Source organism: Glycine soja, chromosome 2, assembly GCF_004193775.1.
Source record: "Glycine soja cultivar W05 chromosome 2, ASM419377v2, whole genome shotgun sequence".
NCBI classification, from domain to species: domain Eukaryota; kingdom Viridiplantae; phylum Streptophyta; class Magnoliopsida; order Fabales; family Fabaceae; genus Glycine; species Glycine soja.
This window is the reverse complement of record NC_041003.1, coordinates 48,093,243-48,108,295: the sequence shown is the minus strand read 5'-3', so window position 1 is coordinate 48,108,295 and position 15,053 is coordinate 48,093,243. Positions and strand designations below refer to the sequence as shown.

The 15,053-nt window shown below is 30.6% G+C and overlaps 2 protein-coding genes and 1 pseudogene across 3 annotated transcripts; 1 reads left to right on the top strand and 2 right to left on the bottom strand.

Annotated features, from left to right (window-relative positions):
• Positions 1 to 2,228, bottom strand: LOC114400893 (annotated as a pseudogene). Its single transcript, XR_003664029.1, has 2 exons — positions 2,122 to 2,228; positions 1 to 1,284 (listed from the first exon to the last, which is right to left on the bottom strand). The product of XR_003664029.1 is annotated as a probable E3 ubiquitin-protein ligase RHC1A (transcript).
• Positions 2,229 to 7,033: 4,805 nt separating this feature from the next.
• On the bottom strand, positions 7,034 to 9,588 carry LOC114400883 (elongation factor 1-beta 2-like). Its single transcript, XM_028363547.1, has 6 exons — positions 9,406 to 9,588; positions 9,186 to 9,302; positions 8,994 to 9,066; positions 7,862 to 7,979; positions 7,460 to 7,573; positions 7,034 to 7,357 (listed from the first exon to the last, which is right to left on the bottom strand). The coding sequence occupies exons 1-6, from the start codon at positions 9,489 to 9,491 to the stop codon at positions 7,194 to 7,196; spliced, it is 672 nt and encodes a 223-aa protein (XP_028219348.1). The 5' UTR covers positions 9,492 to 9,588; the 3' UTR covers positions 7,034 to 7,193.
• Positions 9,589 to 10,642: 1,054 nt separating this feature from the next.
• On the top strand, positions 10,643 to 15,053 carry LOC114400872. Its single transcript, XM_028363535.1, has 5 exons — positions 10,643 to 10,871; positions 11,313 to 11,455; positions 13,256 to 13,353; positions 14,134 to 14,354; positions 14,536 to 15,053. Exons 1-5 carry the CDS (start codon positions 10,727 to 10,729, stop codon positions 14,958 to 14,960), a joined length of 1,032 nt encoding a protein of 343 aa, XP_028219336.1. The 5' UTR covers positions 10,643 to 10,726; the 3' UTR covers positions 14,961 to 15,053.

Here is a 15,053-nt window from a genome sequence, read left to right as displayed (position 1 = left end):
AAATTGAACAATGACAGGTGAGGCATTCAAGTTTCAAAGAGATTCAACTAACCATGCAATTTCATGTACAAAGATTTTAAGAAACTTCTATCTTCCTTACATGAGCTTAAGTTTAAAATACAAAATTAATATAATAAATTCTTTCCTTGGCATTTTAAATTACAAGCATTATTAGACAGCAAATTGTACTTATCCAGGAGAAGAAAAGATATTTTTAGCAATCAAAGGGCCAACCGCTGTAACTTGTTCCATTATTCTGGTCAGGAGTGGTTTGAAGAGCTGCTTCCCCCAGTATCAGAATGATGATTATTGTTTGAGTTAGATGAGCGGAATGGCCACAAAAAAGATGATGGATTTCTCCTTCCATGGTTCTGACGGCTGTTCTCTCTACCCCTGGAGCTATCATTGCTGCCACTGCTGCTGGTGTTGCTGTCATTCCTTCCTCCCCAATTTTGAGTACCCCGGGAACTAGCCTGTCCTTGAGGTGGCAGCTCAACACGGCAAACAGGACATGAGTTATGCTGAACCAACCAAGGAACAATACAGTCAGAATGGTAAATATGGTTGCATGGCATTTCTCTGGCTTCAGTGCCCAATTCAAATTTTTCTTTACAAACTGGACAGTGTGAATCCAAGCGAAGATGCGCCTGTGTTATCTTAATAGTAGGCATTGCATCAATTGAAGATAGTGCGGCCGGGGGTGGACCACGCCGATCATTCATGGTGAGTTGCTCAATAAGTTCTTCCAGTCCAAGACCCATAAAGTAGTCACCAAAATCAACATGCCTAGAACCACCTCTTGGGCTGCCAGCAGCGAAGGTGGATCCGGGAACTTGACCATGAAATATTAAATAAGGACCAGAACTAAAAACGCCCCAACTCCGTTCAGGAACTGGGCGAGAGCCAGATCTCCCTCTAACATCAAAGTTTGAGTTTCTTCCAGCCGTTCTATGCCTCATGAAATTATCAACAGCATCATCCATAAGCCTGGATCTCTGGTCAGAACCCCTCTGTCCCATAAAAGCAGGTATAGCATCGAAAATGTCAGGCATTTGATGGAACTCTCCTGATTGTGAGCAAAAGGTATGGTGGGGTGCAATTCCTTCCAACTCATCAAGTTCTTGTACAAATCCTCCATCGCAGTAAGGGCAAACAGCATCTCTCCCATCAAGCACAACTGGCTGTCTGCATGCATGACACCAGTGTGTTGCTCCGCTTGACATCCTTCTTCTTTTTAACAAGATTCTTAATTTGTAAAATATGCACCAAAATTCAACTTTCGTTCTTTGTCAAATACACACACATATTTAGAAATAAAAAACAGTTAATTAATCAAAATGACATGAAAATTCAATATGACAATTGGCTATGCTAGTATTAATACGTATATCCTAAACCACCAACTACTTAGTAACACGCAGAAACAAGTTATCTCAATTAAATTTAAACCACCAAAAGTGACTGATGGCTATGTATAGCACATTAAACCATCCTATTACTTAAATTTGGAGCTGTTGCTACAGAGTTATATCTGTGCCTCACAAAATGATGTTGGTTTCACCTTCTATTTAATGAGTTTCATTCATAATCTGGTGATTTTCGATCAATTTTAACCAACATTAATTAGTCATCAGCACAGCAAAGAACAGTTCAAATCAGGTGGGGAGGGGGGGATTCTCTGCAGATTCATCATAATAGACGAATTGAAAAATGAAATCAACTTTTTTCTCCCAAAAGGATTAAATTTTTTTTTATCAAAGATGAATAAGGGATTAACAAAATTCATGCATGATGCCAAGAGCACTTATCATGAATCATCGCCACGGAGACAGTAACAGTAAAGAGAGGACATGACTATACCCCAACTGAAAACTAAGACGAAAGCAAAGAAATTGTCAATAAAGCAAAATTTGTTTTTCAAATGGGGTTTCAATTAATCAATACCCATTTACTCCAAGGGCCAAATTAAGCTCGAAATCATACATACACAATCAACCGCAAAAAAAATAAAAAAAAAATTGCATGAAAGCAGAACTAGAAAGGTTCAGGATTCATCGCAGTGAAGTTACAAAAGGAAAAGAAAAAATTAAAAGTTAAAAGCAAGAACTCAGAGCTTAGTACCGGGAGATTCTGAGCTTGAGGGAAAAGGAGAGAGAAAGAGAGAAGACCTTTTTCTGCTTCTGAGGTTTGTTCCATTGAGGGAAAAGTCTCATTATTTTTACCACTTGAGAGAATTTATGACTATTTCTTTTATATCATAAAATAAAGTAAAATTCGTAGTGGGAGAAAAGAAATACTTGGTGAAATTTCTAACACAAACTATCAGCAGTTACTATGGAATAATTATTAAAACACCCCATCTTTTTATCGGGCCTTTTGACCAAAAGCTAATTTTTTTGGAATTTATTAAATGGAGAAAATAAAATAAAACTCTCAAAAAGTTATATAACTTCTAGCCTTTAAGTCGTGGACAGTAATACGACTTATTTTATTTGAAAATTAATTTAAAAATTATCCTCAATTAGTAAATTTCATAAAAAAATTACCCCTTTTATCAAAAGGTCCATTTTACCTTGTTTGTTGCAAAATTACCCCTCAAAAAATAAGTTACCTTCTAAGTTCTAAACTTTTAACTAAACACGGAATTATTATTATCATGTGTGTTGTTTGGTAGTTTTAGTGTGATTTTGTCATGCATTTATTAGCTTTTTCATTACTCATAATTTTAAGGGTGAGTTGAATTTATTGGCCGCACAAAATTTAATTCTCACGCAAGGTTGATAAAAAAAAAAAAAAAAACTCACGCAGTTACCTAAGGGCTAAGGGTAAGTTGGATTTGATTAAAAGTAAAAAAAAAAATGTTTAAATATGTTTTTTAGTTTTACAAAATGAACTAGTTTTTTATTTTAGTTCCTTTAATTTTTATTTTTTTACTTTTTAAAAAATTGAAATAACTATATTTAGGTTTTGGTTTTGTAAAACGTTTTCTTTTTTAATTTTTATTTAAAATTTGAAATCATTATTTTTAATCTTTGGCATTCATTTTAAGGTAGATAAATAATATGAGAAAAAGATTATGTACTAGTAATATAGAATAATTTTACAATATCATTCAATAATAAATTATCATGGATGATAAATTTGTTAATTTTTATAATAATTACCTTATAAATCATGCTAATGGTAATTTATGATTTAATAATAATATAAAATTATTTTACATTATCAATAAGTGATAATTAAAGTCAATTAAAATTTAAACTTAAATATATTTTTTATCTTTTTATGATTATATAGTTTTGGTTTCTAAAAAAATTTATTGTATATTTTGTTTCTCATATTTTTAAAATTTAACAATTTCAATTCATGGTTGTTCTATTAAACACAGACGATTAATGAGTGTTGCATATTACTAGCAAAAAATAATAATTTTAAATTTTTGAGATATAAAAATTAAATTAATTTTTTATAAGGTCTAAAATCAAATTTTACCCATTTTTTATAAGTTGCCAATATATTGAGTGAGATCATCATCAACTACTCTATCCATGGACCATGATAGTGGTACATGCTAAAAGACATGGTTGTCAAAACCATATTAGATTGACTTGTTGAACCTAATGAGACAACTGGTTTGAAGATTCTAGAAAGACAGAACATTTTAAACTTGGTGGGAATCGACCAAAAATTGATATAAAATTAGTATAGAAAATCGGTTTGAACCCATATTGTTTAAAAAATATTTTTTGTTTTTACAATTTTAATTTTTAATAAAAATATTTTAAAAATAAATATTTTATAAGAATTACAAGTGAGTATAAATTATGTTATCAATTAATTTATCTTCTAAAACATGTATACAATTTACTATTTGTATTAATTTTTAATTTTTGTATATCTTGATTTCTTATAATTTTATGTTATATAATTCATTTTTTAAAATCTAAATCTGAATTTGTTATTGTTGATAAACATTGGTGTATTTTATTAAAATTTAAAGCTAATTATTACGATATATTTAATTTAGATTTATATGTGTACTGTTAAGAATCTAAGAAATAATATTTTATTTTAGTTTTTAGTGTTACAATGCTATAATATTATATTTATTTAATACTATTTAGAGTATTATTTAATTGTTAATATTATTTTATTAAGATTTATTTAATCACAATTTAAGTACGTTGAACCAATGAATCTTGACTCAGTGTCTTAACCAATTTAATGATTAGTCCAATCTTAAAAACATGACTAAAAGTCACATTTTCTTTATTCTTTTTTGGCATAATCGTCTTTTAAAATTACGGGACATTTCAATTTTATTTTACTAATTCTTAAATTAAAAATTAATGTTTTTTTCAGTTTTTTAATATAAAATAAAAGTAAAATAATTAAAAATTAAAAAGGAAAATTAAAAATAATGAATAAAATACATAACACTGTAATTTTTTTAATTTCTCAAAAATATTTTCTTTTAAAAATAATTTTATTCGAGACAAGGTTTGAGATTAAATATAAACACCTTTTTCATAAATAAAAAAATCAATCCTAAACTTTACGTTATATTTTTTTTTTGGTGAATTAACTTTACGTTATATGAGACTAACACGTTCCATTAAATTATATGCTGTTAGTTTATAATCTTAATGATTAAGACGAGAGTTTACTCTTTTGTTTAAAAAATATATTTTACTTAAGTTTAACTGTTTTTATTATCCTCAAAAAATCTATTTTTATTAAAAATGAATTAAACTTTTGTATTGCCATGTACGAGAGACAGATCATAAATGATAGAAATCACCGATAACATCAATTATGAATGGATCCACCAACGTAGGAAGGACCATGGATATATGTATATACTATATAGCACGACAAGGTGATGGTGCCCTATAATTGCATTAGATACAATTGTTTAAGCCTCCCAACTAACTTTATGTCACTCATAAATAAATGTGACTAAGGACTTCTGATTTGGACATTTGTTTGACCCGAAATTTAAGCATTTTTGTTTTTACCTTAGCTGCTTTTTCAATATGCATTTCTAATGTTAGTAGACAAATTGTTTTTACTATTTTATAGATTTTGAATGAAAAAATTGATAGGTAAATATTCTCTTTTACTGGGTCGATGATCAAATAGTGTTATGTTTCATAGTACACCCTTACTTATTATGTAAGGCTACTTCGTTCTGAATCCTGATACATCTAGTGTTATGAGATTTTCTTATTTGAAGTTGAACAATTGTTTGAAAATAGAGCTTCTTACTGAATTTAACTTCTATTCTACATGTTACAAAAGTATTTAGTCATTGTAAAGAAAAAAAAAGTTTTTGTTATTTAAAAAATGAATATAATATATATATATATATATATATATATATATTATTTTTTTTACTCTTAATACCTCCACTAAGGTAAATAATTTTTTTAATCCTGAATAAGAACATCAATAAAGGGTAATTTAGTAAAGTACCATTACATTTTCTGAAATTATGGAGGGTAAATATCTTCTTTCACCTTTTCAAGCATCAAAATTCCAATTATTAAATACTAAATCAAATAAAGTTCCAATCAGAACAAATGAACTTTACATTTTACAAAACAAAGGTGATAATGAGAAGACACGCAAAGAGTTTGGTAAGATAAGTTATGTGAATATGTTAAAAGTTGAAACAAATTGGCTGAACACTGGGTTTGAACAGGCAAAGCAATCGTTCCATTAAATATAGTCAAAATAATAAAGGCTAACATGACAAAAAAAGTTTAAGGAAATTGTATTTGTAGCAGACTTAATTATGATATCATATTCTTTTTGTCCGTTCTGCATGACGGTAAGAATTCCAAATATACATTGTTTGAACTTGTAAAGAAGTTCATCTAAATAAAACTATAGAAAATGATAGTTTAATGATAAATAAATACTAGTCGATAAAACTATGTATGATGTTTCTTAGAATTTCCTCTATTCTTATATACAAAGACACAATTATATAATTTATTAAAATTAAAGAAAGATATTAATTTAGTTACCAATAAATTTGTCTTAAATTTATAGCCTTTTTAAATTATCTTTGTTATCAATATATCTCTTTTTTAATGATTTGTCAATAATTTTTTTTAATAAAAAATATTTTTAATCTAAAAACAATTAAGAAACATTATAGATTAAGTATTATAAAAAATAACAATCTTAATTTTAAACTTAAATTTTTACAAATAAAAGAATCAAATCAAAATTTATGTTACATGATGGTGTAGTGGTAGGAGCTGTAACAATGATGATTGTTCGGTGGTGTTGATGAAACTAAGGTCTGCAAATTCTTGATTGGTTTCGAGAACCACTAAGCCATTCTTTATCGTATTTTTTGGGTATAATTTGATACTTTATCTTGATATTATAGTGTATTTAAAATTAATGTCATTAATTAATCATTTAAAAATCAACTTTTTTTATTCACTTTTCTCTCTATCATCTCCATTTTATTTTTAATTAAACAAGTTCAATCTTAAATGACTAACATTATCAATCTTAAATTAATCCAAAAATTAAAATGAAACAAAAAGTTAAACCAAAATAAAATTTTCAAAAAGTAAAAAACTAAAGTAAACCAAAAAAATAACAAAAAATCAGATTAAATTTTTTTAAAAATAAAAAACTAAATTAAATATAAAAAATAAGATAAAAAACCAAATAATATATATAATAAGTCAGAAACCAAACTGGTTCTATTCTATACCCCTGAAGCACATTCAGGGAAATTTAGAGGTTTTGACAAACTATCAAAAATTAAATTGAAGCACATCGTTCAGTTATCTTAATCCCATAAATCTAATTCAAGAAATAATATTCAAAGATACACCATAACATGATATTTAAGGGGTGTTTGATTTGATTATTTTCTATTTTCATTTTCATATAAAATAAAAAATGATAATGAAAATGTATTTTGTTGGATTTCTATTTTCATTTTCAATGAAAATATTTTCCCAAATTAACCAAAAACTGAAAACAATAAAATAAAAACAGAAAATAAAAATATAAACCAAACACACCCTAATATATTGCTTTTACTTCTCACAATTTTTGCAACAAAACCACTATTGAAAGAGACCAAACATGAACAATGAAAGGAAGAGTAACAGACTGATCAGCCGCTTGAAAATGGCTAAAATCAAAATAAACAAGAAAACTTAAATTTTGTTGAATGCAACAATGTCACAGCTCTGGATATACTCGTTGCATGGCTCAACTGTCAAGCGTTCCTCAACAAGGGTGTCCACGGATACAAGGTCATCAACAATAGTCATCATGATCTGCAACTTCTTGATCCCATATCCCACAGGAACCAGTTTGGCTTTACCAATTGAAACAAGAACATTTTAGATAAATGGTAATTTTGAAAGAAATTAAATGCATCAAATATGCAAGAGAAAAGTTTGTGAAAATTTCAACATACATGCTCCCCACAATAAACCAGGCATCTCAATACTGCGGACAGTCTCTTCCAGCTTCTTCATGTCGGTCTCATCATCCCAAGGCTTAACATCGAGAAGGACAGAAGACTTGCCACCTATAAAATGTCAATTAGTGACAGTGTCAAATGCTTTCAGCAAGAAAATAAGATCTAGCGTTAAGAAATTAGTCCTCCATATGAGTATATGACAAGTCATCATAAATTTCAACCTATTACTCTACCATATAACAAGGCATTCCTACTTTCCCCAAATAACTATGCAATTTTAGGTGGATTAGACAAATTCAAGTATGACTTCTATCAAATTATATTTCTGAGAATTGAGAAATGTTTCATGGACCAATAATTACAGTTTACAGTCAGGAGACTTTAAAGAAAGCTTACTCTCTTTTTTCTTGGCAGGCTTTTTAGCAGCCTCCCTTTCCTCTGCTGCCTTCTTATCTTCCTCTGTCTCATCACCAAAGAGATCAAGATCATCATCATCTTCTTCAGCAGTGGCAGCCTAACAAATCCCAATGATCAAATTAGTTGAATTAGTTCACTTAGCAGCTTCAGTACAACTGCAATAATATCTTACACTTCATGTATACTATCAAGTCAAAAGTCTATTTCTACAATTTTGCAATCCAAGTACTGCCTTCATTTCAATATTGTTATCTTAGATAAGAACAATTTCACTTAGTAATCACATCATGATGAATTCAATCAAAGCAACTACTACTCTGCATAGGGGATAAACCTTAAGTAACTATCTCTAGTCAAAAGCAAATTATAGTATTATTCAATGCTATAAAGTGCCTTCAATGCTGCTATATTGGCTAATCCATATCACCTTCAGGAACTACATAGTAAACATGATATGTTACATATGAATATGGTTATAATCAAGCTCTGTTCCTTCTAAAACTCAATATGAAAGTACTTTATGAAGTCAACTCAGCAGTCATGATTCCACAGCTCAAGTTTTTATTTATTTATATACCATTAACTTTATGAAGTTTGAAAAACGAAATAACCAGTAAAGATTCTACTTTCACACACTCTGATTTCAGGCAATCCACTTCGTATCTCTTACATGAACTAACTGGAACCGAATCGCCTGCAGTCAGAACAGTAGCTGCAAGTGCAAGGTCCTGCAGTCTTAATCCAATGGCTTAAATTTTTTTAGCATACATTTACCAACCTTTTTAATGTATGAAAAGAAACTTAGCATTTCTACTGAGCCACTCAGTCCCATACCTCCCTCATAATAGCAATATGCATGGCAATCAATCATTCTCACACAGTCACACTCTTATTAAGATAAGATAAGGCTTTTGCTATTAGTTTCCTATTAAGTATTAACAACAAATTCCATGTAACTTTCACATATTTTAATATAAATTAAAAATCTAGCTATCGAGCGCCCTAAATTACTAAAAAAGTCAAATACTAAATGATATATACATGCATTTTCAACATAAACGATTTTTAAAAAAACCTAACAACAAAATATAAAATTAAGAAAAAAGCATACCGCTTTGGCAGGTGCAGCTTCAGCTGGAGCAGCAGCGCCACTGAATCTTACCCCTTGAGCGTGGCCAGGAAAGCTACTCAAATAAAAATTGAAATTAACAAAAATCATAATTTGCAATTCAAATAAAGAAAAACAAAACTATGATTTGCAGCAGAAAAAAAGAATAGGAAAAGAAGTGAGAGAGGAACAAACCTTGGAGCAAGTTGAGAAGAGACAGCATCGTACCACTTGGCAGCATTAGGAAAAGTGTCCCCTGGCTTTTCAACAACAGCTGCATACACTTTAATATCATCCTTTGTCAACTGATCCCTGAACTCGAAAACCCACATACAGATTCAATAATCCAAATATCAAAAACAGTAAAAAATCAATTTTTTTTCATAAGACATTGAGTTGATGTTATAAGTGTTACCCAGAAATATAGGTTTTCCCAGAAAGGAATTGATCGAGGGATTTGATGCCCTCTTCGGTGTGTAGATCTGAGAAGGTGACAGCCATTAGTGCGATTGAAGTGTGGCAGTGGTGAGTGCAGAGTGAGTGAGTGAAAAAGAGAGAGACTCCTTCAATGCTCAATAATTGATATTTATAGCATGCACAGTCACAAACCCTAGATCAGTCTCCACTTCTGTATTCTTTAAGTTAATTTTTTATATTTATCTAATTAAATGCGTGCTTATTATGTTTTGTGAGTTGCATAAGATATTAAAACTTTTATGCATGACATAGATTATATGGCAGATACTTTACTTATTTAATTATTTAGAAATATAAATTTGTGAATGTATATGTTTTATTTATTTGAGATTATGTAAATCATTAATGCATGTACTCTTAGAATTTATGTTAAACAATTTATTGAGTTATAGAAATTTAAAAAAATTTCATTATCTGCTTTAAAGAAAAAGTACTTTCAGTTTTTATAGTAGTTTTTGATAAATGTGCAAATTGTGTATTGGTTTGTTGGCAGCACGAATTCTAAAGGTGATTTAACAGAAAGAAAAGTATCTGAGAGGCTTCAAAATAGGCGTACGCTGATGATCACTGTGGAACGTCAAACCAAACACACCAAGAGAAGCAAACAAATCTTTAATCTGATTTTGTGTTTAGCATCAAATCAGTGCTAAATTCATCCATAGCAATAAAACGGTATAGTCCATATGTTCCGGCTATAGAATCAAATTTTGCACAATAGTGCAGCCACCCTACCTCAAATTTCAGTTGCTCTTTTATCACGAGTTCCCACTTCACATATCGCTATTTGTTTTTTACGTTATGGCTACACGTCATCACAAGTTTGTTTTAGTTTCTCAAAAAACATGTACCATATGTCGCAGCTCCATGAGAAAATGATTGAAAGAGAACAAATAAAAGTAATGAAATAATAATATTTTACAGAGCAATGCTTGGTAATTTCGTTACTTAACCAGGAAATCATTCGTTCTCATCGGATAGTTTAGGGCAATGAGCTTAGATTTTGCCAAAGCTAAACCATTAAGGCCAATCATGAATAATCATTTTTAAGGGGTTACTTAGGATACTTGATAAGCGCAAGAAATGCTATCTTAAGATATTATCACTCAATGACAAAATCACTTTGGACACACACACTGTCTCGTTGGGAAACTCGTACTTTATTAAGCTGCTAGAACTTATTTTTGTTACACAAAATTTCCTTGAACCACTTTGTAATAAAAAGTTGGAGTTCCTCAGTAAGGTATATTGAAGTCATTGCCATGGAAGGGCAAAGTGTAGTTGTTATCCATGATGCTTCTAGAGAAATAAATGTTAAAATCTTTGAATGGTCTCTACATGGCTTGTTACTTGTGCCAGGAGATATGCTCACACTAATTGCAGTCATGCACCAGGTTATTACTCCTAGTAAGTCATCTTGCTTCTTGAGTTTTAAAATTTGTTTGCTAGAACAATTCTACACTACTCAACAATCAATTTCTTATCCAATATCTATCAAGTTTTGAAAATTGTTTCCAAAACAAGTGTTTTAAAATCCAAAAACAACTCAAGAGATGTTTTCTCATATTCTTCTATTTTCATCTTGTTCAACTTCTTCATCAATTCTTCACTCTTTTTTGTGCATGCCTTGCATCACTTACTACCAGCTGTTTCCCTGTATGAACGACTTTGTTTAGTTGTAATTTAAAAACTAAAATAAGTTTTAGAAAATAGAAATGAAATACACGCTTACTTTATTTATCTTCTCAAAATCATTTTAGGAAGAAAGAAAACGGAAAATCAAAGAACAATATTAATTTCACTAATCAATCCAATTTTTGGTTCCCTTTACACCTTTTTTTGTTGTAGTGGGTTACAAAAGCAGTGTGGACAGCAGGTTAATGTTTGGAGCTAACCAGAAGATGATTGAGGCACAAGCTGCAAGGAAGAAGGAAGAGTATCTTAACAATCCGGAGCTTGCTCAGATTTCTGAACTATACAAATCAGAAAAGGTCATACAAATACTAGTTAATAACATTTCTCCATTTTTGTTTTCATTATGAGCTTTACTATGTTATGTGACCATTAGAAAACATCAAATATGACTTGCATATTAACTACTACATATTTAAAAGAGATAATTAGACTAAAAAGATGTTTTTGAGAACATTTGTTTCCAAATTTCAACTTTTATGTATTCCTATCCCTTTTCTTTCATTTCTATGCGACCCTAAGCTTAATCTTTGTTATGTGTGTGTGTGTGTGTGTGTGTGTGTGTACATGAATGATGACTATGCATTAAACAGTCAGCCATTTTTTTGCTTGTGAACTTGTATAAATTGTAATAAGATGACAAAGTAAAACAATATACAAAATAAGAGCTGGAGAAGAAGACAAAAAACAGATCTCCTTGTTTCTATTATTCTCATCATTGCAATTGATAAAACTCCAGGTAAACAATTTTACGTTTTGATAGAAACCAGTGACAAAATTTACTTGTATTGCCTACAAGGAAAAATCATGAGTTTTATATATTTGAGATTTACCCAATTATAAAGAATCCCTCCACTCCTAGCATGAAAAGAAAACCATTCCACGGTTGACAATATTATGGTTATGACTTTAAAACACTAATAAATTATAGATAGGCAACACTCTTCTACAACTTGCAGTTGCAGGCTGTGAACCGACAAGTATTTCTCCAAATTATTGTAGATCAAAAGTACAATTTTCTAAAGTAATAGTATATCAAACATACTGTTGGCAGTGCAAGATATTTCCATTGCTCCTCCTTGAGATTTTTCTTCAATACTTCAAGCTGATCTTCACCCTCAAACATCGACATTTCCTTGCAACTTCAATTCCATGGCATTATATGAGCATTATGTTTGGCATAAATGAGGATATCATACTGTTGTCATATGGTGACATGCAACCTCTTTTGATATAAGCATTTGAACTGCCAATATGTAATCAACACCATGGCATATGGGTAGAGCAAAACTGATCCAAATCTGACCTCAGTTTGCACTCTCGCATTAACTTTGATTTTGTCTACCTCACAGACCCGAAAGATCAATGAGGCTCTGCTGTCAAAAACGACTAGCAGCCTTTTTTTTCATAAGGGTTTATTTACACTCCCTCATTAACTCTGATTTTCTCTACCTCACAGACCCGAAAGATCAATGAGGCTCTGATACCATGTTGAAAAAAGAAAAATTATGAAAACAGAACAACAACATGGAACAACATTACTGCAATCATATGCGACATGCGGCCTGGTTTTTCATATATTATGAAGCTGTCATATTAGATCAACAACATACATAATGGTGATGTTAAAACTAATATGATAGCTTCATAATATATGAAAAACCAGGCTGCATGTCACGTATGACTGCGGTGATGTAGCTTCCATGTTGTTGTTCTGTTTTCATGTTTTACTTTTTTCAACACATACACTATTTCTGTTTATCAAGTATAGGTCTTGAATAATCCACACATCTGCTTCTCCAAAGTACAATTAACATTCAATGATTTAAGCTAAACATAAACAATAATTTGGAAACAATGCTTCTCCAAAATTAGTATTTCTTTTAACATTGTTTCTCAAAAGTACAATTAACATCTAATAAATAAAAATAATTGATGAAAGCATTCAATGATTTAAGCTCTTATTTTATTTATTCCTCTATACTTCTACCACACATGTTTCTCTCAAGACAATAAATCATTTCAAGAGAACTAGAGAAGAAAAACTATAAACCCATTGTTTTTTGCATCTTATGAAACTTTGCACATCTTATTTTCAGGTTGGATTTAAGATAGAAACAATTACAGGGTCATCACTAAAGACAGTTGCATTGAAATCAGCCATGAAGCTAAAGGCAAACTGGCTCATACTGGACAGGTCAGATGAAATTAAACGGATTATCTGAATTATCTTTAGTCTCATGGATGGACTACCAAGTCCAAAACATGTCAAATTATAAACTAACTAGGCATGCAAAAATGATATAATTCTTTTGAAACCCTTCATCTGAAGACTATTGATTTTAAAAATTAGAGGATCAAATTGAACCTAAATAATAAATTAGATTTTGCAAATTTTGATTTTTGTTAATTTCAAGTATTCTCTTTCTAACTTACAGCAAGATCACAACATAATTCTGACATACAATTTGTTTCAGTCAAAATCTCTTTATATATCAATATAAATCTCAACTGTACTCCAAGATAACCATTCAGGCTACCCACTCAAGCACTAGCAAGTTATGCCTTGACAATACAACTACTTAAATTGAAGTACACATTGAACACAAGAAAAAAGACAGAATGATATTTAACTTATGAATCAGTCTATCGTAGGTGAAGTCAAATTTGGGTGTTTGCATTTAGTTATGGGTATTTGTGCTAGTTTATCAAATAACCTAGTTATAAAAAAATTCTTAATTATACACCGGTCAAACCCAAATCTATATAAAGCCATACATGTAGTGCAACATTCTCATATTTAGGAGCTTGAAATAACTGCAGGGTGTAGGTAACTACAAATATACCTTTCTTTTGATTAAACAATGAAATAAGATAACAAACCATGTAATTATTTCAAGTGTAAAATCAAAACCCAATTTTAGTGAATTATCTAACTACAACCTCATTAATTTAAGATGCATCTGGGTGGTCACAGGAAAATGAAGAATGATGAGGAGTATTTCCTCCGGAAGCTTTCTTGTGGTATCTTAAGAGTAAGGCGTTTCAATAAAATTCTACGTTTAAGAGAACCACTACACCTCCCCCAAGAAACACAACCCGGTAGCACCCATGAAACATACACTGACAGTATACCACTACCAGACACTTCAACTGAACATGATCTTTACGTCTTCAGCGCTGAGACTTCCCCTAATAGTAAGTACTTGAATACTTTTAGATTTAAGGCCATCTCATCTAGTCATAACATAATCATGTGATCTATCAGCTTCAATATTTTTAATTGTTTTCATTTTTGCATTTCACATGTGGGTTAGCATTAGCATATGCTTTGTTTTATTGCATGTTTCTCCTCACTGAGCATCTAAAAAAATGATAGGTCAAGGAGGAGATAATCAGATGAACCAGGAACAAGGACATACCCTAAAGAGCCTCCATGATGAGGAAGGGTTCTTAACTCCTGATCAACTGAACATGGAAGAAAAAGACAATAGTATTAAGCATATGGAAAGTCAAACACAAAGAAGCCAACACTGGCAAGATGAACAAAAAGAAAACAGAAACAATGGGAATGAGAGGGACCCAAAACCGAAACAGAAGTTAGAAGAAAAAAATTGTGACATAACTTGTAGTGGAAGCAAAAGAGAAACAGAACAGAAAATCTTCTGCACCAAGGTGTATCAGAAAGGTGGTGAAAGATGCTCATCTTTTGGTGGAGCTAGAAACTTTTATCTTGGAGGGGCGGAAGAATATACAGTGTGTGAACAGTTTTTTAGTTTGAGTAATTTTCATGTGAAAAACTAGTTTGAAAGTTATACCTATGTGCATTATTTACACATTATCAGTTTGTGTCAATCTATCTTAATTCCTCTTTAATATGATGGTAAGATTAGCTAA